Genomic DNA, 27,958 nt, shown 5'->3' with positions numbered 1-27,958 from the left:
GCTGCAGGTAGAATGGGGTGGTTCTTCCAGAGAAGGAAGGTCTGTAGCCTCTGTTTTCTTCACCATGTGTCACCCTCTGTCTTTGTCTCCCTCCTGGTGGAAGCTCTGAGCAGCAGTTGGCCTCGGTCTTTTTTCTCAGAAAGCCACAGAGTCGGGGCTGGAGCTGCCCTGAGAATGGGGCCGGTCAGGGGTCCCCCTAAAAAAGCGCCCGTGCCCAGCCCACGGTTGTCCCTGTTGGGCCTCACCTCTCCCTAATCCTCCCCTTCCCCAAGGGAGCCATCGTCCTGGCGCCTGCTGCGAGGACCGATGGAACCCTCCACGCAGTGGATATGGTGGCCTCTTGGCCCACCCGTGGCCATGGGGGAGCTAGGGAGTCCAGGGCTGGCCTGGCGCGTGGGGGGCTACGGCTCAGCAGACCTCGAGGGGATTGTGGGATTTCACCCCTGTGATGTTTTCGTTCCGGGTTGTGTCTGCTCTCCTCGCCGGCTGTGGGGTGGGGGTCAGGGGCCGGGGCTGAGTGGCCTTGCTGGTTGCAGTGATGCGGACCCAGGGCAGCTTGCGGCTGATCCTCAACACCAAGCTGTGGGCCCAGATGCAGATTGACAAGGCCAGTGAAAAGAGCATACGCATCACAGCCATGGACACCGAGGACCAGGGCGTGAAGGTTTTCCTGATCTCAGTGAGTAGCCCTGGGGACGGGGTGGGATGCTGCTGACTTCTTGGGGAAAGGAGCTGCCAGACGGCGCCCTGGACAAGGGCCGTGCCCTCCTGCACCCCCACAGAAGGGAGGTTCCCGGGCGCACCCAGTCGGTGCACCACAGGGCCGCACTAAGCGCCGCCCCTCTGTGGGGCGCCCTGTGGTCCAGGGGGCCAGTAGGGTGGCCTGCAGGCCAGCCAGTGTGCAGAAGGAGCAGGTCGGGACAGATGGGTGGAAGAACGACCAGAGCAGCCCCGCAGCACGAGCACCAGCACAGTGCAGCCGCAAGCTGTGCGAGCCCTTGGGGAGGACGGGCCCCGGGGCAGCAGGGGCTTCCGTCCGCTCTCCCTGAGTTTGTCCTCCCCGGACACAGCCTGGGGATGCGGTGGCAGCCAGCCCAACCCAGAGGCCTTACAACCCACCGCTTCCCTCCGCCTCTCCCAGGCCAGTTCCAAGGACACGGGCCAGCTGTACGCAGCCCTGCACCACCGCATCCTGGCCCTGCGCAGCCGCGTGGAGCAGGAGCAGGAAGCCAAGATGCCTGCCCCCGAACCCGGGGCAGCCCCATCCAACGAGGACGACAGTGACGAGGACGTCCTGGCTCCATCAGGGGCCACCGGAGGCGGTGAGCTGGTGGTCCCCGCCCTGGAGGTTGTGGGGGGGCCTGACCGAGGGGAATGGGGCTCCATCCAGGGTGGGGACCTGACGGTGAGGCCGCTGCTTCCCAACAGGTGCTGGCGATGAAGGGGACGGGCAGACGGCCGGGAGCACATAGCGCCGGGAGCCGGCTGCCCGCGAGCCTGCTGCTTTGTCCGTCTGTCCGCCCGCCCGCCCCGCCCCGCCCCGCCGGCAGTGTTGAGGCGTGGGGCTCGGGAACCACACTCCCCGCTGGGTTGGCCACAGTTCGGATCCGCATGTCCCGTTCAGAAGCAGACTCGGGAACTGCCTGAATGTGGTTTGGGACACGAGACCTCATCATATTGATGAGCAAAACGAAAAAGAACATTTCTTCCCTCCCCTCCTTTGAATCGAAATGGCACATTAAGACTTGTCACGGCTTCTCACTGGGACTGGGACACCTCGTTTCTTCACCCCTCCCTCCTCGTGTCCCCGGCCTCTGTCGCCGCCGCCCACCCAGGCGGGTCTGTCCACACAAGTATAAACACTGGGCCTGCTGGACGCTTTGTTAACCACCATCTCTGTCTCCAGTTTCCCACCTTCTGATTTGGGGCTTATATTTTTAGATCTTTTTTTCCCCGAAGCTTTGTGTTTGGTTTCTTAGGTTAAGACTCTCCTGTGCATCGATTGGGCACAGCTCCATCCTGGGCCACATCCTCCTCCTCCCTGTGCTCCTGGCCTCTGTGCTGGGGTGGGGGTCAGGCCCCCGCTTGTTCCCTACCCAGGGGTGCTTCAGGCCCAGTGCTGACGCGTTGAGGGGTTGGGCCCCAGACCTGGAGAGAGCTTACCTAGAAAAGGGTCGCTGGACCCTGGGAGGGTCCCCATGCACCTTCCTGCCTGTCCCCATCACGTCGGTCACCCATCATCTGGCACCCAGGCGCAGAACTGCTTCCTGCCGCTGGCCATTCCCTGCCCAGCCCTGGACCTCACCGCCCCCAAGACCATCCAGGGCTGGGGTCCTCTGTGAGAGGCAGAGGGGGACCTTGGCAGGGCCTTCGAGGAGGGGGCAGGGGACTGGTTCCCGGCAACCGGCCATCCCCCACGGGAGCAGGCGCTATGCCCACCCCCCACCCTGGAGCGTGGCCAAGAGCCAGCCGGGCATCATGCACCTGGGAAGGCCTGTGAAGATGGTCCTGTGCACAGGGCTCCAAGGGATTTCAGAGGAAACTGCCCAGCCCTGCCCTCAGGGTGAGAAGGCCTCATCTGTGCAGCTACACCGCCCACACCTCGGGTCGGTCGTGTGCAGCCTGAGCCTGAGCCATGGGAAGACACCAAAGGCCCTCCCAGCAGATCCGGTCACACTTCTCTGCTTTAAGCCTTAGCCAACTAGTGACAAGTAAAACCAGATAATGCCCATGTGTTTTGGAACATTTATGTAAGATTGTCATATGAAATGTATTTGGGAACTACATTAAAACTTTTAACTAAAACCCTGGCCTCCTGCATGCCCCAGGGGCCTCAGGAAGCCAGCCAGCCTGGCCAAGAACAGCCTCCGGCTCCCGGGCCAGCCTGGCCCCTGCGCCCCACTGCACGTCCGGGCAGGTCACCACACTTGGCTGCCTTCCAAGACTGGCCGCCTCCGTGCTGAGCTTCGCTTTGTCCCCGGCCGTCTGGCTTCCCTGGGTGGGGGCGGGGTGGGGGGGCACGCGTAGGGGCAGGGCGTGGCTGGCAGGGCCGAGGATTCACTGAGCAGAGACGGGAGGAAGCAGGGTGGGGGGCATCTGCAGTGGCTTTGTGAGGCCTGAGGTCAGCACAGCAGGGACAGGGATTCTGAGCCAGTGACCCATCCTTGGAACCTTTGTCCTCCTCCCACCTGATGGCCAAGCTGGGTCCTCTGAGACCTGGTCCGGCCGGTCCCACAGCCTCAATCTTCCACATGCCTCTGTAGCCCTCCGACCCCGGGTGCTGTGCAGCTAGAAGCCCAGGTGAGAGGGGCCAGGGCTCGGGGGCCAGGGTGGGGGTCCTACACTACGATGGTGCTGGCTGGGTAAGCGTGTACTGCTCACAGCTGCCAGGCGCTGGTCATCATGGCCACAAACTCCTCATCTGTGTCCACGGAGGCGCTCACGCCGCTGTAGTAGTCCTGGAATTCAGCCAGAGTGACCTGGGGGCAGACGGGCTGTAAGTGGAGACCAGACACCGGGGTGGAGGGGGCAGGGGTATCCGGGGGCACCCACCTGCCCATCCTTCTCAGAGGAGTCGAAGTTGTCCAGGAAGCGGCGGAGGACCTCCTCCTCGGTCCACTCCCCGTTTCGCACCTTGGGGTGGGCGCGGCCACTGTAGACCCCCCGGAGGTCGTCCACGGTCACCACGCCGTCCCCACTGCGGTCCAGCTTGGCAAACGCAGCTGCGATGACCGCCTCCCGGGCCTGGGACATGGGGGGCTGGGGAGGAGAAGGCAGTAACTGGGGGGCCCTCCACCCACCAGGGCTCTCGGACATCCGGTGTCCACACTGTCCCGGGCAAGCCCACCCTCCAGACCGCGGGGCCCAGGGCCTCACCCGCAGTGCCCTCAGGAACTCCTCCAGGTCCAGCATCCCACTGCCGTCACGGTCCCAGCGCCTGCACACACCCTCCGCCTCAGCTGCGTCCAGCACCAGCCCCAGCTCAGCCAGGCCCCGCTGGAGTTCCCCCGAGTCCAGGGATCGGCTCTTGTCCCGATCCAGGCGGCGGAAAAACCTGAGGGGCGGGGGACGGAGTTAGAAGGTAGTCTCTGGAGCTGGGGGTCGAGAAGGTTCAGGGGACAGCTCACCTAGCCAGGCCCTGGATGCCCAAGGCCCCTCGGGACAGACACTGTGCCCGGAGCTTCTCCACAGTGGCGTCCACAGCATCCATGCTGGGTCAGGGCTGTCTGGGGAGCTGGATTGGAGAGAGCTGGAGGAAGGGCTCCCACTCTGCCGGCCAGGCTGTGGTCAGGTGCCGCAAGCCTGCCCTGGCCCACTACCTGGTCACCTGCCCTGCGTCTGTTCTGGAAGCCAGACAGCCACTCCTCTGGCTCCTGCCCGCTTTGCCCAGCGCTGGCAACGCGTCCTGCCCAGCAGGACTGTTGCTAAGGGACGGTGGCTCAGGAGACTGGGAGGGGCCCCGGCTGTAACTCTCACTGTGCCGGTGCCCCGTAGCCCTAGGCACACCCTGTGGAGCGGAGTGGCCGGGCCAAGAGGGACAGGGCAGTGCTCTCGCGGGCATCACTGCCCAGCCTCTGTTCTGCTCACTCCCAGCCTTGCAGTGCCCAGGTCTGGGATAAAGCCAGACCCAGGTGGGGAGTCGGGGGTCACCCTCCCTGGCTATAAGAGGAAGGTCACTATTCCTGGCTATAAGAAGGAGGGGTGGGCCACAGCCCTACAAGGACCAGGGTCCTGGATGGAGAGGGGCAAGGTCATGGCCGAGGAGGCTCAAGACCCAATTCCTGTGTGACCTGGAACAGGTTCCCTGCCCCTTTTCACAGGGCAGCAGCAGCCAAGGCTACTGAGGGATCCAGGTTCAAAGGGGTTTGAGGTGGCCCAGGCCCACGTCCGGGTTTTCAGATCAATGTGCCTGAGCCAGGATACGGCAGCCTTACGATGTTTCAACATTGTCAGAGAAGTTCCTGGTAGTTTAGAGGCCAGTTGTGGGGTTTTTGTCAATGTGGGTCTTTTGGTGGTCGGTTTTCAGTGCTCAAACATCACCCGGTGGTCTTGCTCATAATAAGCTGGGGGAGCCAGGGGACTATGGCACTAAGCGACAAAGTGCCTCTACCCCCCACCCCCAATGCCCGAGAACAACCAAGGCCACCGTCGCGGAAGGCCTTGGATGGAGACTTTGGACACCTTTGCCAACTGAGAGCATTTCAAACCCACAGATGGGACTGAAAATGACTTTGGATTTCCCAGGACCTAAAACGTGGGCCCCATTTGGGGACCCATCAGCTGCAGACACCCAGAGAGGTCATCAGAGGCTTTTCGAAGCCTGGACTCAGACACAGAACAACGGTGGTATCAGAAACCAATCCACAGAGAGCACGCGGCCCAGCACCATGGTTCGGGCCACAGCTGATGTAACGCTGTCAATTGTATGTGAAACTACAGCAAAAATTCTGGTGCCCTCCTGCGGTCCATAATTGTTCGAGTAGGCAGAGAACCGCTGCATTGTGTTTTCCACGCGGGTTACAAAAATCACATTTTTTTCCCATAGAAAAATGTCAAATATTAACCACAGCCATTGTAACTCTGTTTTGGCACCGCCTCATCTTGAAGAGAATCAGAATCTCAACCATAACCCCCCAGAACGTGGAAGTGTTCCAGGTCCTCCCGACCCCGAGGCCCACACTGAGCCTCATTTTCCACATCTGTAAAATGGGGCGAGCCTGTGCCACAAAGATTAGACACCAGCCCCCGTGGCTGTAACCTGTGTCTCCCCGCCAGGCAGGACCCCACCCTGACCCCGGAACGGCACCCGGGCCACCCCTCCAGTCCCCACCCGGGAAGGAGGAAGGAGGAATGAGGAAGGACCAAGGCCAAGAAATCATTCAGTTTATTCTTGAGCTCAGACAGGCCTCGGCCTGCCTTTCCCTCATACGAGCAGCCCCCCCTTAGTCATCCTTAGAAAATGGGGCCATTGTTCCTACACTGAGGGGTCACTGTTAGACACCAGGCGGGCAGGCAGCACCATCCTGGGGGCTGGGGAGGGACATCGACCTTTCCAGGCCAAAACAGGCCCTGCCCCTTGGCAGTTCTTGGTGTGAAATTCCCTGAGTAAGGAGGCGGGCAAATGGCTACCGTGGTACCGGGCTGGGCGCTTCATTCGGCTGGGCAGAGAAAGGCACAGGATTCCCTGGTTTGATTTAAAAACAAAAACAGGCACCCGGAATGTCTCTGGCCAAGAAGGGGCAGCAGGGAAACGAGATTAAAAAAAAAAAAAAAGATTCTCTAGAAAATATAAAAAGGAGCCAGCTGCTTGCTACAAAAGCTAAACTGGCCAGGGGGCTCATCAGATGTGCTGGGGTTCGCTAACTCCCTTCAGGGCCCACAAACCCATCCTGTTCCTACGGAGGTCCCAGGAACCTCCTCCTGGTGATAACAGAAACCCTGCCCTCGAGTAGCTGACACTCTGGTGACAAGAAGTTCCATAGAGATAACAGAATGATGGGCATCACTTCGGATAAGGCAATCTGGGAAGACCCCTCTGAGGAGGTGACTTCTGAGCAAAGATCTGAGGGACAAGGAACTGGTCCTTGTGACATCTGGGGGAAGAATGTTCTAGGCAGAGGGAAGAGCCAGTGGAAAGTCCCTCAGGAAGGACTGTATCAAGAAAAGGCTGAGGGATGCCTGAGTTTTCCGGGGCAGCACAGCCTAGCTGCCAACATCTCACAATGTCTCACACGCACGCTCTGCCTTCTGGGCTAAAGGTTGACAGAAGGACAGAGTTAGGGGGAGAGAAAAGTCTAGCATTAAAAATTTGTCTTCCTACAACCAGGGCAAAACGGCACAAGTCTTGAGGTCCCCAATTCTGGAGTGGGATGAAGGATAAGAAAGAAAAAGCTTTAGCCTGGGACGAGAGGTGCTTCGGAAGGAACGGGAATCAGGGCAGGGGGAAAAGGTGGAGCAAAACTCGATGCCATCTGCCTCCACAAGCGACAGAGACGTCAGATGCTTCAGGGGCCGGACATCTGGCCCTAAGAGAGGCAAGAGAGCCAACTGGACCTCACACTTTGGCTGAAGAGGGTATCCCGGGCTCAGATCCAAGCAGGCGTGACCAAGACTGAAGCCAGAAATCCAGATTTTTGTGTAAACACTGCCAAATTTTCAGTAAGTCAACTGACTTAAAGTTTTGTTTAAAAACAAAAACAAGGGACACTTGACTGGCTCAGTGGGTAGAGCATGGGCCTCTTGACCTCGGAGTTGGAAGTTCAAGCCCCACAAAGAGATTATTTAAAATCTTTAAGAAACGACAAGAGCAGAACAAAACCAAAAAACTCTCTGGGCTACACGTCTGCCTTTGGCCCACGGGCTGCCTGCTTGAAACCTACAACTTTTTAGCAGGTTTTGATGCTTGGAAAGGATTATGGCTGTGCCACGGGGCCCCCTCTCGGACACAGGTGACTCCTGAGGACACCACAGCAGTGGAAGTCCATCTCCGTTGTGGGATCTGTGCTCTAGGGCTCACACGGTGGTCCCAAACACCGCAGGCTGCAGGTGGTTCCTGTCTTCCTCGTCCCCAGTGCTGTTGGCAAGGCCTGGACCAGGCCCACTGGGGGGTGGGTGGCTGGGGTCTCCAGTTGGCAAGGGCCCTAGGCGCTCGGCTTCGGCCAGGGCGGCCAGCAGCCCGGCCACGGGTGGCCGCCAACGGCAGATGTCCTGCAGCAGCTCGGCCCGGGTCTGCAGCTGCCCGATGAGCTCATTCCTCTGGCGCAGGGCGGTCTGCAGGCTGTGGACCGTGGCCTCGGAGGTCAGCAGCTGCTCCTGGAGAGCGGCAATCTCACTGGCAGGAAGGCAAGACATGGCAGTTGTGGTACCAAGGGGACCAGAGATTCTTCTCCCTGCTCCCGACCTCGGGGGGGGGGGGGGGGGGGGGCTCCCCATCACCATCAGGATAAAGGCCCTGCTCCTCGCCACTGCTTCAAGGCCCCCCTTGGCATGGACTGGATGTTTGTGTCCCCTCAAAACTCTTGGGCTGAATCCCTACCCACCCATCCCCAATGTGATGTATTTGGAGATGGAGCCTTTGGGACGTTAAGTAAAATAAGATGAGATTGTGAGGGTGGGGCCCTCGTAGAATTAGTGCCCTTGTAAGAAGAGACACCAGAGAGCTTGCTTGCTCTCTGCCGTGTGAGCACGCAGCGAAGACAGCAATCTGCAAGCCGGGAAGATAATCTGTCACCAGGAACTGAACCTATCAGTTGGACTTTCCAGCCCCCAGAACTGGGGGGGAAGGGGGGGAGGAATCGGTTGTTTAAAGCCCCCCAGTCTCTGGTGTTCTGTAATGGCAACCAGAGCAGGCTAACACTATCCTCATTGCTCCCCTGCAGGTCCCCTTTCCCCTACATCTTTTCCTATTTGTTTAGCTTAGATGGCCCCTCCTCCAGGAAGCCTTCCATCTGGGCCCCCTCAGAACCCTATGTGCCCTTCCATCACAACCCCAACCACCCCATTTTGTAACTGCTTAGTATGCTTGAGGGCTATGCTATGTAGGTCTCACTTAGGGGCTCTGGTGCGCCGAACCTGCCTGGCACATAGGTGCTCAGTAAAGATGAATGAATGGATCCAACCAGGTCCGAACCCTTTCTCACTTGGGCTCCAGACCTCCCTCCCCGCCGGGCGCCTGTCTCATCCCTTTCCATCCTCAATGCCTCTTCAAAACTAGATGGGTTCTTCAGAACTGCTGGTGTGATCCCATCCTCCTCTGCTCCAAAACCTGTCATGGCTCCCAATACCTAAGGGGAGGTCGGTGATCCCCGCACCCCTGGAAAAGAGCCGATTTTGCCTTGTGGAAAAACAGGCTCTGTTTTAAGTTAGAAATCCACACTTGTGTGACACCCCTCAACTCTGCATGCCGGTGACCAGTTCGAGGTTTTTGGTGTTTGTTTTTTCAATTGCACCGGAAGTCCAGCCTACACGTGAATGTACACGGTTCCCGCGCCTCTCCTCCCTTTCCAGCCTCGGCTCTGCCTCCGCCCACGTCCTTCAAGAAGTCCACCTGGCCGGCCCCGGGCCTCACCAGTCCTTGGCGCGGCCCAGCTCCTCCAGCGCAGCGCGCAGCTGCTGGTCGTGGCGGGCCAGGCGCTCGGCCTGGGCGCTCACTGTGCGCTCCGCCGCGTCCAGCCGCGCCTCCAGCTCCGCCGCGTGCCGGTGCACAGCCGCCAGGTGTGCGTTCGCCTCGCGGATCTGCAGCGGCTGCGGCGCCGACATGGCCCCGGCGCCGTCCCGGACGGCCCGGAACCGGGCGCAGGCCCCGCCCCCAGCCCCAGTGGGCCACGCCCCCAGAGGCTCTCTCCGGACCGAGCGATTGGCCTCGGCCCGATGGGTCGCGCCCTCCTCAAACCCAAACGCCCTCAATGGTTTGGGCACCTCGAAACTCCGCCCCTGAGCCCGGCCTGACTCTAAGATTGGCCAACGTCCTGAAAACCACGCCCCCAGGCGGGCCTGGTTCTCCTGCGGCCCGCCCAGTTCAGGCTTCCGCAACGGGATTGGCCACTCCTTCGAGACAGGCCCCGCCCCACTGAGAAGCCAACACTACGATTGGCCCGGGTCCTGCGGTCCAGAAAGCCTGACCACGCCCCGGGGTGCGAGTCTCTGGGAGCTCCCCAAAGGGCCACGGCCACGCCCCTTAGGCAATCGTACAGCTCCGGATTGGCCAAGTGCCCTTCAGGCAGTGTTTTCCCCCCCGGCCACGCCCCCCAAGTCTAGCGCGTACCTCCTCCGGCCCGGGGCTTGGACGAGGCAGCCGCAGGCAGGGCACAGGTGCTGTCCCGCTAAACTCCTAGCCCCGGGATCGGCATCTTCCGCCGCCCGCGAGTCTGGCCACGCCCCCAAACAGTCGCACGCGGTTCGGACTCTGCTTGGAGACCGGCCCAGGGCGTGATCACGCCCCCTTGCGGATTCTGGCGCTGGGAGTGGCCGCATTTCCGCTGTGCCCCGCCCCATAGTTACATCTTGCGCCTATCAAATGGAGTTCCGCCCCGCGCCCAAATACCCGTCATAGTCCCACCCCCAGATTAGGCCCCCACTCCGGGTCAAACCCTTCCTAACCTAGGCCCTTCTGAGTTGGGGCTAGCGAGATCTGCCTTCACTGGTTCTGGCTGACTTCAGTTTCTCCCTCCATAAATCAGCTGGGGGTGCACGCGCGCCTTTACGCCAGTCCCGACTCAGCGCTTGAGCGCCACCCGTGTCTGTGTTCTCGGTGCTCAATAAAGTTGCACGCTTGTTGTCGGCCCCTGCGCCCGAGAGGTTGCGCACGCCGCCCAGGAAGTCTCGCGAGAACGAACGGCGGCGACTGCCCTTGGGTGCGGGGAGACGGTCGGGTGTGCGGTGCGGGGCCAGGGGTGCGCGGTCATGGTGCAGACGCTTCTTCAGCAATACCGGGACATTCCCGATGGCACCGAGTGCCACCGCAAGACCTACGCCAGTACCACACTGAGTGGTGCCGCTGGTGAGCGCCGCCCGGGCCCCGAAGGCAGAGGGTGCAAGGAGGTCATGGAGTCGCTGGCGGCTGTCCGAGGGCGCCTTGGGGGGCTGGGGATCTCGCAGGTGGCGCATGGTTGTCACCGGGGTTCCTGCGGTGGCCCTGGGACGCTGGGGAGCTCTTGTATGAGATAGATTTTTGTAGGCGTGTCAGACTAATTCAGAGGGCGCAGGAAGTCCTAGGGGGTCTGGAGCTGGGTATCTCACGGGGTGACACGTGGGCGTCGTGGGAATGTCTGGGGAGGCCATGAGGGACTCTTGTGTGAAGGGGGTCCGGCAGGGTTGGAGGGCACTGGGAAGTGGTACCTGTGACAGGCTCTGGGGTCGTCAGAAGCTGTTCCCGGGTGCTGGGACTTAGGGGTTATTGTTGAAGCTGTCACCAGGCTCCGGGGAAGCCGTTGAGTGGGAGAGGGCCGTTATCGGGATCAAAGGAGCTGGGGATTCATGAGACTTAACAGGGTTAAGTTGAGGTTATTTGGGGGCGGGGGGGGGGGTGGATCGTGGGTCATTATCCTGGAGGGGGATGAGGTTTTCTTAGGGTCCAGGAGAGTGGGATGTTTAGGGATATCTGAAGCTTTAATTGGGACCACCAGAGGGGTCGTAGGGGTGCCGAGATCATAGATGCGGCGGGTCAGGGGTACTTAAGGGTAGCCTGGGGGGGGGGCATAAGGGGATTCACAGCCCTAGCACTCCCTTGCAGGGGAGACCCCAGCGACTCGCCTCTTCCAGGGTCCCTTTTGATGCTCAGTCTCTCTGAGAAGTAGTAGATAGGATGGTTTGGGCCACCTCCATGTCTCCAGCTCCTGAAACGAGGCCGGGCAGAAGTTGAGTCTCCCCCAGGCTACCATTTTCTGCGTGTTTAGTGAGATCAGCGGTTATCGTGCCCATTTCTCAGAGATGGACACTGAAGGTCGGAGAGGTGTATTAACTTCCCTTCGGTCTTTTGGAGCCGGTGTGCAAATCCAGGTCTGCTGATCTGCTCCTGAGGGTGGCTGAGGCAAGGACTGTGCATGCAGGGTCCTTGTGGAGGGGTCTGAAGAGAGAGGGTCGAGGGGGAGTCCCTGCGGATGGGTTATGTGGAGTCTGCTCGAGTGGCGAGTCGTTGGGACGGTGGAGGTGCATGGCGGGATCTCTGGGGTCCTTGAGAGAGGGGTGGGCAGTGTGGGGTTGGATCACTGGAGGGGGAAGTTGTTGGGGCACATTTCTTTTTTTTTTTCTTTTTTTTTTTCTTTTTTTTTTTTTATTTGGGCACATTCTTAAGGGGCGATGCTGACATTGCGGGAGGCCTGGCCGAACTTGGTGGAGGCTCATGGTTGTGTCTAAAGGAAAATTAAAGCAGGAGGGGTCGCCTGCAGGGCATGTGGGGCCTTCAGGGCGAAGATTTGGGGGATTTTGAACCTGAGAAAGATATTAACGTTGGTGTTTGTGAATGGGAGTGCATGTGTCTGATCACAAATGCGCGGGCCTTGGGGGTGGACTGGAGTCTCAGGAGGCTTTTGGGGGAGACTGAGCACTTTCCAGGAGTGGGGTGCTGAGTGAGCCAGGATCCTCTGGGGGAGGGGGGTTGCTGGAGGGTCTTTTAGGGAGGGTGGGTGGAAACCTTTGACAGGGGTGCCTGATCAGGCAGTGTGTGTGTGTGTGTGTGTGTGTGTGTGTGTGTGTGTGTGTTGCTCACTATGCCCGCCTGCGTGTTCGCACTGGCCAACTCCATGCAACATACGGGACTTGGCTTCTGGATCCTTCCTTACCTCACCCTCCCTCACTCCCTGCCTCCCCTCAGCCCTCACTGAGAGAACACTCTTGTGTCCCATCTGGCTTTCCTGAGATGATGAGCCCCTGGGGAGTGAATGAATGAATGAAGGCACCCAGTAACTCTTATTTTTTTTTAATGTTTATATTTTTTTTTTGAGAGAGCAACAGAGCATGAGTGGGCGAGGGGCAGAGAGAGAGGGAGACACAGAATCCGAAACAGGCTCCAGGCCCTGAGCTGTCAGCACAGAGCCTGACACGGGACTCGAACACACGAACCATGAGATCATGACCTGACCGAAGTCGGATGCTTAACCCACTGAGCCACCCAGACGCCCCTAGGCATTCAGTAACTCTTTGGGATGGGTGATGGATGGATTAGGGTTCACAGTAACAGTGAATGAATGTATGAGTGAATGAAGGTACAGAGGAACCAAATGAATGAATGAGTGAATGAACGAATGAATGAATGAATGAAAGAATGTGGGCGCACAGTGAATGAATGAGTGTGTGCATTGTGTCTGGAGGTCACTGCTGGAGCAAGTGGGGGGTCAGGAAGGGGGTCTTCAGTGGGGTGATGGGGGGCCGTGGAAAGGTCTGAGTCATTACAGATCCTCATGTGCTGGGGATCACAGGACCTGGGGAGGGGGGGCTGTGGCAGGTCACCCGCCATGTTGGATGGTTACTAGCAGAGAGTTGGGATGGGGCAGTCTTTGACCCTGGGATAATCGGGGACAACTGGGTCACGCACTCCCAGTTCTAGGACTTCTGAGGGCTCCGGGGTGACGGGGGCACTGTCTGTGTGCGGCCTGGAATGTGAGCTGGCAAACAACAGTTCAGTTTTGCTGGGATGGGATAGGCTGGGCTGGCCCTGGAGGTCCCTTTGGCAACTAGGCCAGGCTGGGGGTCTATAGGGAGAGGAGGGGTGTGTTGTCTGCCCTGAGCAGGGTCAGCTGGAAGTCGGGGAGCCCCGCGTTGGGCTGTTTCTGGTGACTCAGAGCCAGCCAGGTGGGCCTTGGTCTGCCTCCCACCTAGGAGGATCTGGTGAGGGCAGCTTCTCAAGGGCTTGTCTTGGCCTCGCCCCAGACCCGCACACCAGCCCAGGCCAGTGTTTGCTCAGGATGCCCACGGATGGGGCCTCTGTCCTCACCACCCACCCACCACTCAGCTCCAGGCCCGGCCCCCGGCGGGCCCCTCATGCGTAAAAGCCAGTGTCGGGCAGGGAGGCCGGGGCGACAGCAGAGATGGAAAAGCTGACCGGGTGGTGAGGCCGGGTGGGCGTGAGCGGCTGCTGAGCCAGCCAGGTGTGAGGGATGGCCCTAAGCCCAAGCCGCTAGCAGGGAGGGGGCCCCAGGGTGATGAGGGACAGGCCCAGGAGCCAGGTCTCTGCCAAGGAGGATTAGGCTGAGGAGCCCAGGGCCCCACGGGAGAGTGCAGCCTTGGACGGGAGTGGGGAGCAGGGCTTGTGGGGTGCAGCTGTGGTGTCTGTGCTGACCTTGGAGGCCAGGGAGCGGCCCAGCCACTTAGGCCCCAGGCCTGTTCTCCTGTCCATTGCACGCTGGGCCGGTGCGCCATGGAGGGTGAGGGGTCAGACCTTGCGGAGGGAGGCCTGGGGTGCAGAGGTGGGGCTGAGAGCCCAGGTTCTGGAACAGCAGACAGGGCTGGAATCCCACCTTGGCTGCTCAGCAGCTGTGGGGCCCCGGGTGAACCCCAGAACAGTCCCTTCCTGGGCAGGGGGGTTGGTTGGGGGGTTGCTAGGAGCCTCCTTGAGGGTGCTGTGGGGACCGAGGGACAGAGGGTTTCTCTGATAGCAGGGGGGACTGCCACCAGCCAGGGCCGCGCCTCGCCTCGCCTCGGTGCCCAGGCCCTGGTGCCACACACCTCACCCGCTCTGGTCCCGCAGGCCTGATCTTCTCCGCCTACAGTGTCACGCTGCAGCCGCCAGATTCCTTCCTGGAGGGAGTGGCGAGGACAGGGCGATACACATTTACTGCAGGTAAGCGAGCCTTGGCTTCTCCTTGGGGGCCCTCCTGGCACTGGCCCCTGGGCCCTGACTCGGCGCCCGTCCCCCCGCTGCCACCCCGACAGCCGCCATCGGTGCCATATTTGGCCTCACCTCCTGCATCAGTGCCCAGGTCCGAGAGAAGCCCGACGACCCCCTCAACTACTTCATCGGAGGCTGTGCCGGAGGCCTGACCCTGGGAGCGCGCAGTGAGTGAGCCCCCCGCCCCTGACCTCCGCTGACCACCACCCCCCGTTCTGTCCTGGACCAGGGGCCAGCTGTGTGGAGTGCTCGCCCCAGCAGAGGAGAGGGGCTGCCCCAGGAAACCTTCCAGGGCTTTTGACCCTCCGCCACCGGCCAGTTCAGTAATAGTAAGGGCAGCTGCTTCAGCACCTACCGCATGTGTACCTGACCGAGCCCTTACACCCTCCTGTGGCTCCCTGCGACATTCAGCATGGCCCATAAGGCCCTGCACAATCTGCCCCATACCCTCTCTGCCCCCACCTCCTCCCTCTTTCCCCTTTGCTCACTCTCTATGAGCCACGTGAGCCTCCTTGCTGGTCCTCCAAGCCAGGCCGGCTCCTGCCCCAGGGCCTTTGCATGTGCTCTGCCCCCTTCCTGGAGTGCCGTTCGCCCAGGTGTCAGCACAGCCCCCTCTGTGTATGATCTGGAACCCCCACTGCCCTCATTTCCATATCCCCTTCCTCTGCTGCAGCTTGTCAGAGAACACGAGGTCACTGCCTGTCTCTGCCACCACCCCACAAGCATAGAGAGGGTGCATGGTCCTTGTGTTGCTGTCCCTCTCCCAGCACCCAGAGCCCTGACTGACCAGACACACAGCCCTCCAGGGGACTTCCACTCACCATCCCTTCTAGAGATGCAAGAAGGGAGGCTCAGAGAGGGGGCTTGGGTGGCCCGAGGTCACCTGGGAACCAGCAGAGGTGCCTCCCTAGTGGGAAGGCAGGCCGGGGCCCCACGCCAGCCTGGCACAGTGGAGCTGCCCAGGCCAGGAAGCAGACAGTGCTCTCTCCACCTCCCGTAGCCCTGGCCCACCAGCCTGCCAGTGCTTGGTGGAACGTTCCAGTCAGGCAGAGGGCGGGCACCGTGGAGGAAGGCCCATGCATCCTAGCCTTTGCTTTAAGACCTTGAGTAAGGTCGGGTTTGACATGCACCCCCAGCCTGCCGTAGGGGTGAGCCCTGCATACAGCAAGCAGACCTCCCTCCCCAGCGACGGCTCTCGGGCAAGCAGGGGCATTCTGTCCCCTTCCGTTCCCGGTCCGCAGAGCAGGTACAGGGCCCGGCACCTGTGGCCGGGGCACAGGCTGAGACTCGACAAAGCGCCGTCCCCTCCGCAGCTCGGGTGCCCCACCCCCGGACCCGACAGCCTAGATCCCTTCTTGCCTCCGTTTCCGGGTTTCCACACACGTCTTCAAAGTCAAGGGGTCACGCGACTTAATCCTCAAGGAGCCCTCAGCCTCAAGGGAAGGACATGCTGTTGGGCCCCCTGGGTGGCTACAGGTGAGCCCCACGCGCGACTGACGCCACCCTCCCGACTCTGGCAGCTCACAGCTATGGGATCGGAGCCGCCGCGTGTGCGTACATGGGCACGATCGCCGCGTTGGTCAAGATGGGCCAGCTGGAGGGCTGGAAGGTGTTTGCAGCACCCAAGGTGTGAGCCCCGCCGCCTCCCGGGTCCCCGGCCAGGTTGAAATGCGACGAGAAATAAATTCTGTGCATACTGGTGTGTGTGAGTCTCCCGCCCCTCCTCCCCTGGCGTCTGCGATGTAGCCCCGTCTCGGGAGGGCAGGGCGGCAGTGACACCCCAGCAGCAGCCCAGCAAGGGAGCAGGAGACACGGCATCCGGGTTTGTTCTGACAGGGCCCACGGCGCCAGCTGGGCCCTAAACACAGGGCATCTGGGGGTGGGAGCTGGGCACCACCACCCACAGCCCCCCCTGTGCCCCCCCACACAGGTCACGTGCCATCCCCTCTCTGGGCACCATGGGGGGGACACACCCAGGGCCCACGCACAGCCTGACTCCAAATTCCTTGGCATTGGAGCGGAGCACCCCAGACGGGCTGACCCAGGAGCTTTGTCTCCATGTGACAGGTGGGTGACAGGCCACCAGGAGCCTGCAAAGCAGGGGCGCATGGCAGGAACGAGAGAAAAGAATCCTGATCCTCGCCCGCCGCCGCCTGTCAGGCCCAGTGATTTAGGCAGCTGCAGAATGCTGGCACGGCCCTGGCCCCCCGCTCTCCGCAGGCCTGGGTCTGGCTCTGCTTCCTGGCAGCCGGAAAGGGAGGCTTGCTCCAACATGTCAAGGTGGACCATAAATTAGGGCTCTCGGGGCCCTACCCTGGGGAGCAGGGGTATGCACGGGCAGCGATTGGGTCCTGGCGGGGTCTGGGCACTGGAGGTGGCGGGAGCTGGGCCCTGAGTCCCCCTCCTCGCCCATATATGGCCCCGTCCCTCCCCCTTTCTCTCCAGCCCACCCTGGTGCCAACATGGTTGGAAGCCAGACTTGGAGCCTTGCTTTCCTCTGTCCACCCCCGGATAGTCACTCAGCCAGGTGTTGAGCAGCTAAAATTCGTGTGCAGAGCCCAGGCCCTGCTGGCATTGCCACCGCTGTTCTGTCATTACCCCGCAGCCACTCTAGGTCTCCTGCCAGAGTGGGCACAGGCACCAGCCCAGGGGTGCGTCCGGGCCTGAGAAAGGCTGGAGGCTCCCCCCACCCGTGGGCCGGGAGAAGGGGGGCCTGCTGAGCCCTGAGAGCACTCTGGGGTCCCAGACCCGTGTCAGAGTCCCAGCTCGCAGTTCTTTACTGGCTCTGTCCTCCGTGGCAAGCGGGGACGACAGGGTCCCTCCCTCAGCAGTGTTCAGGGGCAACGGAGTAAAAGTAGTTTGCAGGGAACTGGTGCTGCCGGTGGGACCTGTGGTCACTGAGGGCTGGACCAGGGGGACCTGGTCAGGGCCGTGCCTTTGGTGACTTCTCAGCCGCCCAGGCCTCCCCTCCCTGTACATCCTTCCTCAGTCCCCTGGCTCTTTGCGAAGCCCAAGCCCCAGAGGGAAAGGGAAGACTCCCGGCCAGCCAGTCCCTTCCTACTTCCCAACCTCAGTTTCCCCTTTAGTCGGCTCAGACCAGGGCTGTGCTCGGCACCTACTCAGCCCTCTCTGGGCTGGCTGGCTGGCTGGCTGCCAGTGTTGGAGGGGGCCTCTGCCAGGGCCCCCAGAATGGAGCAGGAGAGAGCAGCTGCCTGCGGGGCTCCAGGGAGCCCCCAAACCCAGACCCCCTTGCCCATAAACATTTATGAGGCTGTGAGGGACTGACATCATCCTGCCCCCCACACAGACCCCATGGGGATGGCCCTTGTTTATAGCATCCAGCTCCCCGCCCCCTCCCCAACACACACCTTTGCCTGGGACACCACCTCCAGCCCCAGCAGCCCCTGCCCGGGGCAGTGAAGGACCTTTCCAGAGAAGAGCGGTCCCCCGCCCCCATCCCGAGCTTGATGAAGCATTTCCAGCCCCAAGCAGTCTAGTCTGGAACCGAGAACTCAGAAAGGGCCTGGGGGCGAGGGGGGTGGAGGGAGAGTCTGAAGATCCAAGGATGAAGAGGTCCTGTGAGATGTGCGCGAGAGGGAAGGGCGTTCTGCGCAGATGGCAGCCTGATCCGCAGGCGGCACGGCCAGTGCGTGATCAAGGAGGGGGTCGTGTTCCCACCAGGGCAGACCTCTGGGGCAGTGGGACACACACTCCCCAAAGACCCCCTCCCTGGAGGCACACCGCCCAGTGGGAGCAAGTCTGCACGGGCTGCCTCAGCCCTGCAGGCTCAGCCGGGGGTCTCGGCCAAGAAACCGGGAGCGGCTTAAATGAGACAAAGGAGCCTGCGAGAGCCTCTCCCAGCCGCCGGGAAGGCTCCGTTGGTACCCTTAGCCCATCTAATCCTTGCAGCAGCCCTCAGAGGGAGCTCTCACTGGTCCTGTTTTACAGATGAGGAAACCGAGGCCCAGAGAGCAGGCCCGGCTCACAGCAGGCACGTGGCGTTAGTTCTGTGGTTATTACTAGCCGTTGCTGGGCAACGTGTCTCCGAAACACTTCCCAAGCGGTCGTGATTGGGGTACAAGCAACCCAGTGGGACAAGGCCAAGTGATCTCAAAAGCAACACTCCCCACCGATTCCTTTAAAAAGCTATGTTGGTGGGACGCCTGGGTGGCTCAGTCGGTTGAGCATCCGACTTCGGCTCGCGTCATGATCTCACGTTCTGTGGGTTCGAGCCCCGCGTCGGGCTCTGTGCGGACAGCTCGGAGCCTGGAGCCGGCTTCGGATTCTGTGTGTGTCTCCTTCTCTCTCTGCCCCTCCCCCACTCATGCTCTCTCTGTCAAAAATAAATAAAACATAAAAAAAAATAATTTAAAAAGCTATGTTGGATGTGGGCTGGGGGTGCCTTTTGGTCCGGGGTGGGACATACCAGTCTATCTTTTGAGAGGGGCCCATAGGACCTGAGGGGCTAATTCTTTCTCCCTCTCACCCCTTTGTGAGTCCACAGTCTTTTTTGTTTGTTTGTTTTTAATAATTTATTTATCAGCGGGGAGAGCGCAGGCAGGCCAACAGCAGTGAGCCTGATGCAGGGCTTGAACTCACGAGCTGAGAGATCATGACCCGGGCTGAAGTCTGACGCTCAACCGACTGAGCCCCCCCAGGTGCCAGAGTCTGCAGTCTCGAGATCCACTCTGCATCTCCAGGACCCCAAGCAGGGGCCAGCCCCCATCATCACCCTCCTGCAACAGCACACTGTCCTCCCCCCACAATGTCTTCTCCGAAGCAGCCACCAGAGGGTGGCCATGAGCATCCCAGTCCTACCCTCTGCCCACAGTCCTCCAGGGCTCCCATCTCCCTCAGAGTCAAAGTCTGAGGCCCACAAAGCCCTGCGTGACCTGCCTGTCCCCTCCCTACCTTCCCCTCCTCCCTCTCCTTGCCCGCTCTGCTCGCTGTTCCTGCAACACGCCAGGCCCAGGGCTGCCCCAGGACCATTGCTCTGCTGTGCCGTCTGCCTGGAACCCTCTTCCCCGACATGTCCCCACAGCTACCCCCTCACTTTCTTCGGTTCTCAGCTCAAATGTTACCTCCTCCCTGAGGCCTCCCTGAATCCCCACACACACTTTACCCTCTTCTAGTCTTTGCCCATAGCACTTCGAAGCTTCTAGATCCCACATCATCATCATCATCATCATCATCATCATCACGTGTATTGTTTAATGGGCTGTGTATCTCCTTGAGGGACCTATCCTGGCTGTCACACCCTTGGGTCAACAACCAGCCTAGGAACACAGCAGGACTCCATAAGTATGTGGCCCAGCCCTGCTTCCTGAGTGCCAGCCCTGGTCAGGGTCCCGTTCACTACACCCCCATTCAATGACAGCTGTGGGGGGCGGGGCAAGAGAAACCATCCACACCCAAATCTCAAGTCAAGACTCGAAATTCACTTACACGTATTGACTGACAACCTACGCACGGTCTGGGGCCTGGGTGGGGGTCACATCAACCAACAACACCAATGACCTCGCTCCTTGCCGGGGGGGCCCAAAGCCTGGTCTTGAAGGGAAAAAAGAGGAAAAGAGCAGTTTTTTTAAATGAGGAAACAGGCAAGCATGTTTTACACAGAACTGTGCTCGAGAGAGAGAGACAGAGATCATGCTGACACAAAAGGCAGGAGGGGGGGAGGTCTCTTTAGCTAAGGGTGCTCAGGGAGCTCCCAGAGGAAAGCAGCCTTGGGGTGCTGTGGAGGAAGGGTGTTCCAGGCAGAGGGAACAGAGAGGGTGGAGGTCCTGAGGCTGGGTCGAGCCCGGTGCACTGCCCCAGTAACAGCTAGGAGGCCATGCAGCAGGGGCGATGCACCATGGGATCGTCGCGAAGGGAGGAGAGGGGCCAAAGTCAGGTCATGTTTCCCAGGTGGGACACAGCAAGTCAAGGCAGAGATTGCCATCCAGGGGGTCCTGCCTCCTAGGATACCAGGAAATCCGTCCTGCCATTTCTCTTGTCCTGGCAAAGACCCCACCCAGAGCTGCGCCCGCCCATGTGAACATACCCAAAAGGGCTGCCCTGGGAGGGGGGGCCTGAGCCCTGAATGCCTTGGGGCATCAGACAGCTGTGCCCACAGGTCCTCATCATGGAGGGGCGGGTGGGGATCTTCCGACTGGGTTCTGGTGGGGAGCCTCAGCCAATGTCACCACCTCAAAGCCTAAAGCCAGGCTGGTCCCCTCACTTCGGGGGTTTCGAAGTCAGGGGCAGAACTTGCCCCCCCAAAACCCCTGTCTGGCTTGACATCTAGGGCTCAGAACACAGCAGAGCCCCCCCCCCAGTTCTGTGGATACAAGGCAGCCACAGCCAGAGGGTGGCTGCTGGTGGGGAAACTGAGGCACAGAACAGTCACCACCCCCCGAGACGTCTCGCAGTTCCCCTGCAGTTATCCCTCGCCCTTTACTCTGGTCCTCCTCGGATTGGGCAGCTCCCAGCCCCGTGTGGGGTCCCTCCTCAGAGCCAGCCACGGGGCTTCACGGAGGGCTGGGTGGTCGGCCCCAGCTCAGCCCCAGCTCAGCCCCTCTCTCGCACCTCCAGGAGCCCCGCTGGGCTCTAAGCATTCCCTGAACCGGGGGAGGAAAGGTGTGAGCCAGGGCAAGGCTCTGGGGAGGACCAGACAGGTGGGCGGGAGGGCTCTCAGCCCAGTTGGAGGGGAGACCCATGGCCCGGCCTAAAGTTCTCCCTCCTTTCTGAGAAACCCATCCAAATGCTTTTATTTTACTATCCCCCCCCCCCCACAGCAGCCTTGCTAAAACATACTCTACAGTTTCTTTTTTTCAATAGGTAAAACCGACAGAGACCACAGAATTTACGATATGCCAAAGGGTGTTCCAAAAAAATACCACTCTCCCCAGCCACCACCCCCCCACACACACCCTGCCGCCCTCCCCAGAGGCCGCCAGCCCGGTTTCTGGTTTCTCCTTCCAGCAATGTTCCATGCCGAGGCAAACGCGTCTGTATATTTTCTTTTCCTCCCCCAGCGAGTAGATCGCACCGCCCCTGCTGTTTCGTAGACCCGAGTCTGGTTCCCTGATGGTAGCACATCTTGGATTTCGTCCTGCACAGTAAAGACTCGGGTGTCTTGCTTTTAACGGCTGCATAATATTTCATCCTGTGACTACATCGTCATCCCCTTCAAAGGACATTCCTTGCTTCCCAGGTTTTTGCTACTGGCCCTAGTGCAGAGTTGAAGGAGAGCCTGTTAAACACGTTTTGCATGTTGGTGAATACAGCCGCCCGCTTCCCGAACTTGTTTAAATTAAAGAACTTTCTTTTCTAGAGCGGCTTTAAGTTTGCAGAAGAAGCCAGTAGAGGGCAGGGAGTTCCTCTCTACCAACTCCCCTCCCACAAGCACACACAGGCACACACAGTGGCCCCTTTTGCAGTCTTGCATTACTGTGATACCTTTGTTACAACTCATGGACCTGTATTGATACGTTGTTATAAATGAAAGTTCAGAGTGGAAAGTTCAGGTGGTTCCCTGGTGGTGATGTGCATTCATTCATTGCGTCTGGCCAAATGGATCACGGCAGGTAGCCACCTTTGCGGGATCACGCAGCGTCGTCTCACTGCCCCCCCAGATCGTCCGGGCTCTGTCCCTTCATCCTTTCCCACCCGCCCCCACCGCGGCAGACACTGACCTTTTCACTGTCTGCACAGCTTTGCTTTTCCAGAATGTCACAGAGTTGGAATCATACAGTGTGTAGCCTTTTCAGGCCGACTGCCTTCTAGGGATAGGCATGTAAGTTTCCTCCATGTCTTTTTGTGGCTCAATGGCTCGTTTCTTTTTAGCGTTGAATGACATTCCGTTGTCTGGATGTCTCACAGTTTGCCCACTCGCCTACGGAAGGACGTTCCGGGTTGCTTCCAAGTTTTGACAATTACGACTGAGGCTGCCATAAACATCCGTGCGTGTGCAGGTTTTTGCGTGGACATAAGCTTTCAACTCCTTCGGGTAAATACCGGGGTGGGGTGTGCAGTTGCTGGATCGGATGATAAGAGCACGTTTAGTTTTCTGAGAAACCTCCAAAAACGCCTTCCAAAGCGGCCGGGCCATTTTGCATCCCTACCAGCAGTGAAGAAACGTCGCTCTGCGTCCTTGCCAGCATTTGGGGTTGTCAGAGCTCCAGATCTTGGCCGTCGCAATAGGTGTGTGCAGTGGTATCTTGTCTAAATGTTTAAATAACCATTTGCGGGGGCGCCCGGGTGGCTCAGCGGGTCAAGCGTCCGACTTCGGCTCAGGTCGTGATCTCACGGCGCCTGAGTTCGAGCCCCGCGTCGGGCTCTGTGCTGACAGCTCAGAGCCTGGAGCCCACTTTGGATTCTGTGTCTCCCTTTCTCCCTCGCTCACGCTCTGTCTGTCTGTCTCTCTCTCTCTCTCAAAAATGAATAAACGTGGGGCGCCTGGGTGGCGCAGTCGGTTAAGCGTCCGACTTCAGCCAGGTCACGATCTCGCGGTCTGTGAGTTCGAGCCCCGCGTCAGGCTCTGGGCTGACACTCAGAGCCTGGAGCCTGTTTCCGATTCTGTGTCTCCCTCTCTCTCTGCCCCTCCCCCGTTCATGCTCTGTCTCTCTCTCTCTGTCCCAAAAAAATAAATAAAACGTTGAAAAAAAAATTAAAAAAAAATGAATAAACGTTACAAAAAAAATTTTAATAAATAAATAATCATTTGCTGATGCCTCCTTCCGGGAGCCAGGCACGGTCCCGATACCTTTAACATGATTTCGCTGCAATTCAGCCTAGGAAGGATGTGCTGTTACCCCGTTTTACAGATGGAGAGACCAAGGCTCAGAGAGGGATAGCTGCTTGCCCGGGATCTTACAGCAAATGAGGGTAGGGCCAGGGCCTTGTGGCTGATTCCAGAGCACTTCTGCCTGCAGTGTCCCAGGCCCCGTGCTGGGCACTGGGGACACAGTAGTGACCAAGGTAGATCCCGTCTAGTGGGCCTGGACCCTCCCAAGGCTCACAGTCTAGTGGGGGAGACAGACATGTGACCGGGCAGTTCCTACTCAGGCTGACTAGGACTGTAATGGGGTTGCACAGGCAGAGGACGACCCACAGGAGCCACCTGGCCTGGGTGTGCAGGGAGGCTTCCGGGAGGAGGGGGTGCTGAAGCATGCAGCCGAGCTTCCCAGGAGAAGGGGAAAAGAGCGACGCAGGCAGGAGGAACAGCATGGAGGGTGGCTCAGAAGAAAGAAAGGGCCGTAAGCCAAGAGCACAGGCTCCGGGCATGGGAGAGCCCCGGTTTCCTACCCCACGGGTAGCCATTCAGCCCCTTCCCTGGGCCTCGGTTTCTGCTCTTCAGCATGGCTGTGGGGATTCAGTAAACCCCCATGGGTAGCACACTCGGCTGGGGCTGGTCTGTGGCGAGCCAGAGGGTGGGAGGAAGCCAGGAGAGACAGAACAGCCCTCACCCCTGGCCCAGGAGGACCCCGCCCAGGGGAAGAGGGGGACAGGTGGAGGGAATAGAGAAAAGCAGCAGACATACAGCCCCGGGTCTCCCGTCTCCACGTAAAAGGAAATGGCAGGGTGGGGGTGGGGGTCCGCTTCCTGCCCCTGATTGCCCCCCCCCGCCACCCCCTGCCCCTACTCACTCTCTGGCTCCCATTAGTGAGGCCACCTGCTGCGGGGGCCTCAGTCCCAGGCATTCCCCTGCCCACACTCTGCCCCAGTGACCACCATTAAAAATGAATAATGAGCCAGAGCAGGTGGGACCCGGAGGCCGCGGAGAGTGGACAGAGAGCCCCCCCACCTCGGACCCCTCTCCATCCCACTCCCTCCCGCCCTCTTCTCCAGCCCCTGGGAAACTCATCAGAGGTCCTTTTGCTGAGAGGCCATCCGAGCACCTTCTGTGGCTTCTATTCAGCCTCCTCATTACCTGCCCGCCCTCCCCAGACACCCGTTGCCCCGCCAGCTAAAGTCGTCAGACTAAGCAAACAAGAATACAGATGGCCGGTTAAGTTTAAACCTCAGGTAAACAATGAACGACATTTTACTGCATGTTAGCATCCGTCCCATCCAATCTGTGGGACACACTTGCACGAAAACATGATCCATTGTTTCTCCGAAGTTCAGATTCAGCTGGATGCCATCTGGCAGCCTTTCCTAATCCCATCTGGATGGATAACGGGCCTCAGTTGTCCTTCCTGCATTATGGGTGAGTACCCATTGACCAGTCAGAGGGACCCTGCCCCCAGGACATGCAGGGGTGGGGGGGCTCATGTCAGGTGGGTCCTCCGCTTAGATGCTAGCCTTGAGGCTCCAGGGGGGGCCCGGTAGGATGGGAGAGATTGAGGCCACAGCTACCTGTCAACTGCAATGGATGTGTCGTAATTTGGGTGCCGGAGCTGTCACTCAGGTGAGGTCCCTGGGGGAGAGGAAAGGAGGGGCCGCACGCGGCCTCCCGCAAGTAGCCACCGAGTGAGGTCTGTTACCTCCCCGACCTTCCGCACAGCCCCGATGGTGTGGGCGCAGTCCCCGAATCCCAGCTCTGGCCCGTGCAAGTCCTAGGACTTTGAACCAAGCGTTCTCCCTGCGCCTCAGTCTCCTCGCCTGTCGTATGGGGACACCACCACGGCTGCTACCCGGACCCAACCATCGGGGCCGTTGAGAGGATGAAATGCATTCACATATTCGAGGAGCCTGTCCTGGCACAACGCTGGCCCTCACTTAAGTGATGGCCTGTTCTGGCTTCTCTCCCGGTCCCAGAGGGAGGGGCTGAGCGGGAATCAGAGGCTAATTTTAGCTCTGATGACACCCCCTGGCCGCCTGCCTTGTCCAAACATCCTCAGCCAAGCGTGTAGGTTCAGAGCATCCCTCCTCAACCTCTGACATCCAAGGAGCCTGTTTATTCGTTCCCGTTGGCCAAAGCATTCCTTGCCTGCCTGCGCCTGCCGTCCGGGCACCATCCCCACGTCGCCTGCCCTGTGTCACCCAGGGTCAGGGACATCTCACCTGCAGGCTGCCTGGAGACGGCCAGCGGCAGGGCAGTCAGGGTGGGCGGCAAGGAAGAGGATGGGCGAGGGTCACTCCTGCCCCAAAGTCCGGCGTCCCCCAGAGGCTTCGTTTGTCATTTCCCAAGTAAGATCCCCAACTTCTGTCCGTGTGGACTCAGATGCTGTAATTCATCCAGGACCTGCTTCCTGAGTACCTACTGGGGACCCAGAGGCTGTCCCCACAGGGCTCCTGGTCTTGGGCGGGGAGGCAAGGACGAGCCAGGAAACAGGAGAATGTTCCGGTGGTGCTTAGTACTTTCCATTCATTTGTTCATTCGTTGGTTGGTTCATTCATTCATTCATTCATTCACTCATCCATTCATCCAAGGCATGTTTATTGAGGCCCTCCTGTGTGTCGGCCACCGTTCAAGGTGCTGGGACTCAGCAGGAAGGAAACAAAGCAGGCCAGCATCCCTCCTGGAGCTGACATTCTGGTGGGAGAGAGGCAGGAGCAAATGATATAAATAAGTCAAATGCATGGCCCAGTGAAATGGTGGTAATTGTGGTGGAGGAAAAGAAAGCAGGAGAGGGGTCGGGGAGTGCTGGCAGGGGCAGACGGAAAGACAGCGATTCAAGGGAGCCACATTTGAGGAAGCCATATGGGTATCGGGGAAAGAGTTCCAAGCTGAGGGAATAAATAGCACATGCAAAGGTCCTGGGGTATGACGAGTGAGGAGGCACGTGGGGAGACGCAGCAGGACCTGGGCCAGGCTTTGCCCCCGAGACCGATGACAGCCCCTGGAGGGTCTTGAGCAGAGGACAGATGAGATGTCGCCTGAAATTTCACCATCTGGCTCTACCTTTCTTCCGCAGGCCAAGTCCTCGACCCGGCACCCTCCAGCTTGAGGGGAGGGCCGGGGTCGCAGCTGGGCCAGGGAGCCCGAGCGGCTGCAGGTGGAGTCCCACTGTCGATTAGGTCTTCCTGGCCAGGAACATTCGGAGAGCCAGGGTAAGGGGGGAACGGCCGCCCGCCGGAGCAGCCGAGGGGCTGGGGGGGCGGAGGCAGGGCAAATTCTGGGCACATCCTCTGCACGTGGCGTCTCTACCTGCGCCCTGCGGGGCCAGGCCCGGTGCCCGGGTCGCTGGCATTCCTGGCTCAGGTTTCCGCCAGTGGAGGGACAGGTGTCTTAGAATGCTGGCTGGAAGACATCCTCCAAAAACAAACAAAATCTACGCTTTCCTGTCTCCTTGTCCCAACAGATCTCTGAACCATTCTCCGTCTTGCAAAACACCTTCGTTGGCTTTTCTGACTCTAAAGCCGCCACACACGAGCTCCCACAAAACCTTCCCAGAGTGAGAGGGGGATAAAAGGGCCCTTTGTTCCCCAGCCCCCAGTATTCCCTGGAATTTTCTGTCTCCCGACACCGGGCGGCAGGGATGCACCTAGGCGCTATTGTTTCTTTGCACACAGTTTTGCAACGGCTTTTTTCCACTCGACAATAGAGGGCCCCACAGCTTTTATTTCCAGAAATCGGAAAATGAAGCGTGTCCAGCCCCCGCCTCCTCACCCACCGCACGCTGAAATTTAAGCCACGTGAACCGGGAAGGCCAGGGTGCCAGAGGAGGGCGCAGCCCGACGGGCCGGGGGGCCGGGGTGCAGAAAGGCGGAGGGGGGTGGGCAGCACAGGGATGCCAGGTTTCTGTCACCTTGCACTCCCCCCGCCCCCGCAGAGCAGCCCCCAGCACCTGACAATGGGCAGGAGGAGGCTGCGTTCTTGAGAATATCATCGGAGGGGGAAACTGAGGTCCAGAAAGGGCCAGGGGCCCAGGCCTGGGGGTTTGCAGCCCCTGCCTGCAATTCTGCCCCCACAGGGACCCTTGGGGATCGCAGGAGGGTGATGGTGGTGTGCCAGCCCACCTGAAGAGGGTGCCCGGGTTGCTTCCTTTTGCAGAGAAGGTAACTAAAGCCCAGAGAGGTGACATAACTCACCAAAGATCACACAGCTGCCAGAGGCCAAAGTCTGTTCCCCGAGGGGCGCCTGGGCGGCTCAGTCAGTTGAGCGTCCGACTTCGGCTCAGGTCATGATCTCGCGGTTTGTGAGTTTGAGCCCCGCGTCAGGCTCTGTGCTGACAGCTCGGAGCCTGGAGCCTGCTTGGGATTCGGTGTCTCCCTCTCTCTCTCTCTCTCTGCCCCTTCCCTGCTCATGCTCTGTCTCTGTCTCTCTCTCTGTCTCTCTCTCTCTCTCAATAATTAATTAAAACATTAAAAAAAAGAAAAAAACGAAGTCTGTTCTCCAAAGCTCTTGTGGTCAAGAGCTCTGAGGTCAGACAGACAGGTCTACCACTTAGGAGCTACAGGTGGATTCTGACTTTGAATGGGGGCTTCCAGAACATCCCAGAACATTCTAGTGTTGGGGGAAATTGCTGCTGTCCAGAGAGAGCAAGAGCCAAGGGAGACAGGGTGGGGTTTTTTTGTTTGGTTTTTGTTTGGGGGGGGGATTTTTGGTTGAGGGGGAAAAGGTAAACCCCGGGCACTTTGTGAGCCTCGGTTTCCCTGTCTGTACAGTGGGCACTTGGAAATCCTTGCGGCGCCTTTGACTGGGGCCAGGTGAGGGGATAAAGGGACACTGATGGGTGAGGGGATGGGGGCCCTGGGGGACCTCTG

At 59.7% G+C, this 27,958-nt stretch overlaps 4 protein-coding genes across 12 annotated transcripts in view; 2 read left to right on the top strand and 2 right to left on the bottom strand.

Annotated features, from left to right (window-relative positions):
• The window catches only part of RANBP3 (RAN binding protein 3), a 55,289-nt gene extending 52,484 nt beyond the window's left edge, over positions 1-2,805 (top strand). For 7 of the 9 annotated variants that reach the window (XM_045491694.1, XM_045491693.1, XM_045491692.1 and 4 more), the window contains 3 exons: positions 537-679; positions 1,142-1,322; positions 1,429-1,876. In XM_045491694.1, the coding sequence (XP_045347650.1) occupies positions 537-679; positions 1,142-1,322; positions 1,429-1,472 (368 nt within the window). In that variant the 3' untranslated portion in view covers positions 1,473-1,876. Of the gene's footprint in view, positions 1-536; positions 680-1,141; positions 1,323-1,428 lie in introns of all 9 variants that reach the window. The other 2 variants (XM_045491690.1, XM_045491691.1) reach the window with 1 other exon arrangement.
• On the bottom strand, positions 2,732-5,753 carry CAPS (calcyphosine). Its single transcript, XM_045491700.1, has 4 exons — positions 4,128-5,753; positions 3,877-4,054; positions 3,553-3,759; positions 2,732-3,479 (listed from the first exon to the last, which is right to left on the bottom strand). The coding sequence occupies exons 1-4, from the start codon at positions 4,208-4,210 to the stop codon at positions 3,378-3,380; spliced, it is 570 nt and encodes a 189-aa protein (XP_045347656.1). The 5' UTR covers positions 4,211-5,753; the 3' UTR covers positions 2,732-3,377.
• Positions 5,754-5,866: 113 nt separating this feature from the next.
• On the bottom strand, positions 5,867-9,325 carry VMAC (vimentin type intermediate filament associated coiled-coil protein). The gene is made up of 2 exons (XM_045491701.1): positions 9,068-9,325; positions 5,867-7,831 (listed from the first exon to the last, which is right to left on the bottom strand). The coding sequence occupies exons 1-2, from the start codon at positions 9,256-9,258 to the stop codon at positions 7,513-7,515; spliced, it is 510 nt and encodes a 169-aa protein (XP_045347657.1). The 5' UTR covers positions 9,259-9,325; the 3' UTR covers positions 5,867-7,512.
• A 988-nt stretch (positions 9,326-10,313) lies between these two features.
• Positions 10,314-16,025, top strand: NDUFA11 (NADH:ubiquinone oxidoreductase subunit A11). The gene is made up of 4 exons (XM_045491702.1): positions 10,314-10,498; positions 14,183-14,275; positions 14,368-14,490; positions 15,844-16,025. Exons 1-4 carry the CDS (start codon positions 10,402-10,404, stop codon positions 15,954-15,956), a joined length of 426 nt encoding a protein of 141 aa, XP_045347658.1. The 5' UTR covers positions 10,314-10,401; the 3' UTR covers positions 15,957-16,025.
• The last annotated feature ends 11,933 nt before the right edge of the window (positions 16,026-27,958 follow it).

Source organism: Leopardus geoffroyi, chromosome A2, assembly GCF_018350155.1.
Source record: "Leopardus geoffroyi isolate Oge1 chromosome A2, O.geoffroyi_Oge1_pat1.0, whole genome shotgun sequence".
NCBI lineage: Eukaryota > Metazoa > Chordata > Mammalia > Carnivora > Felidae > Leopardus > Leopardus geoffroyi.
This window is presented reverse-complemented; position numbering and strand designations above follow the sequence as displayed.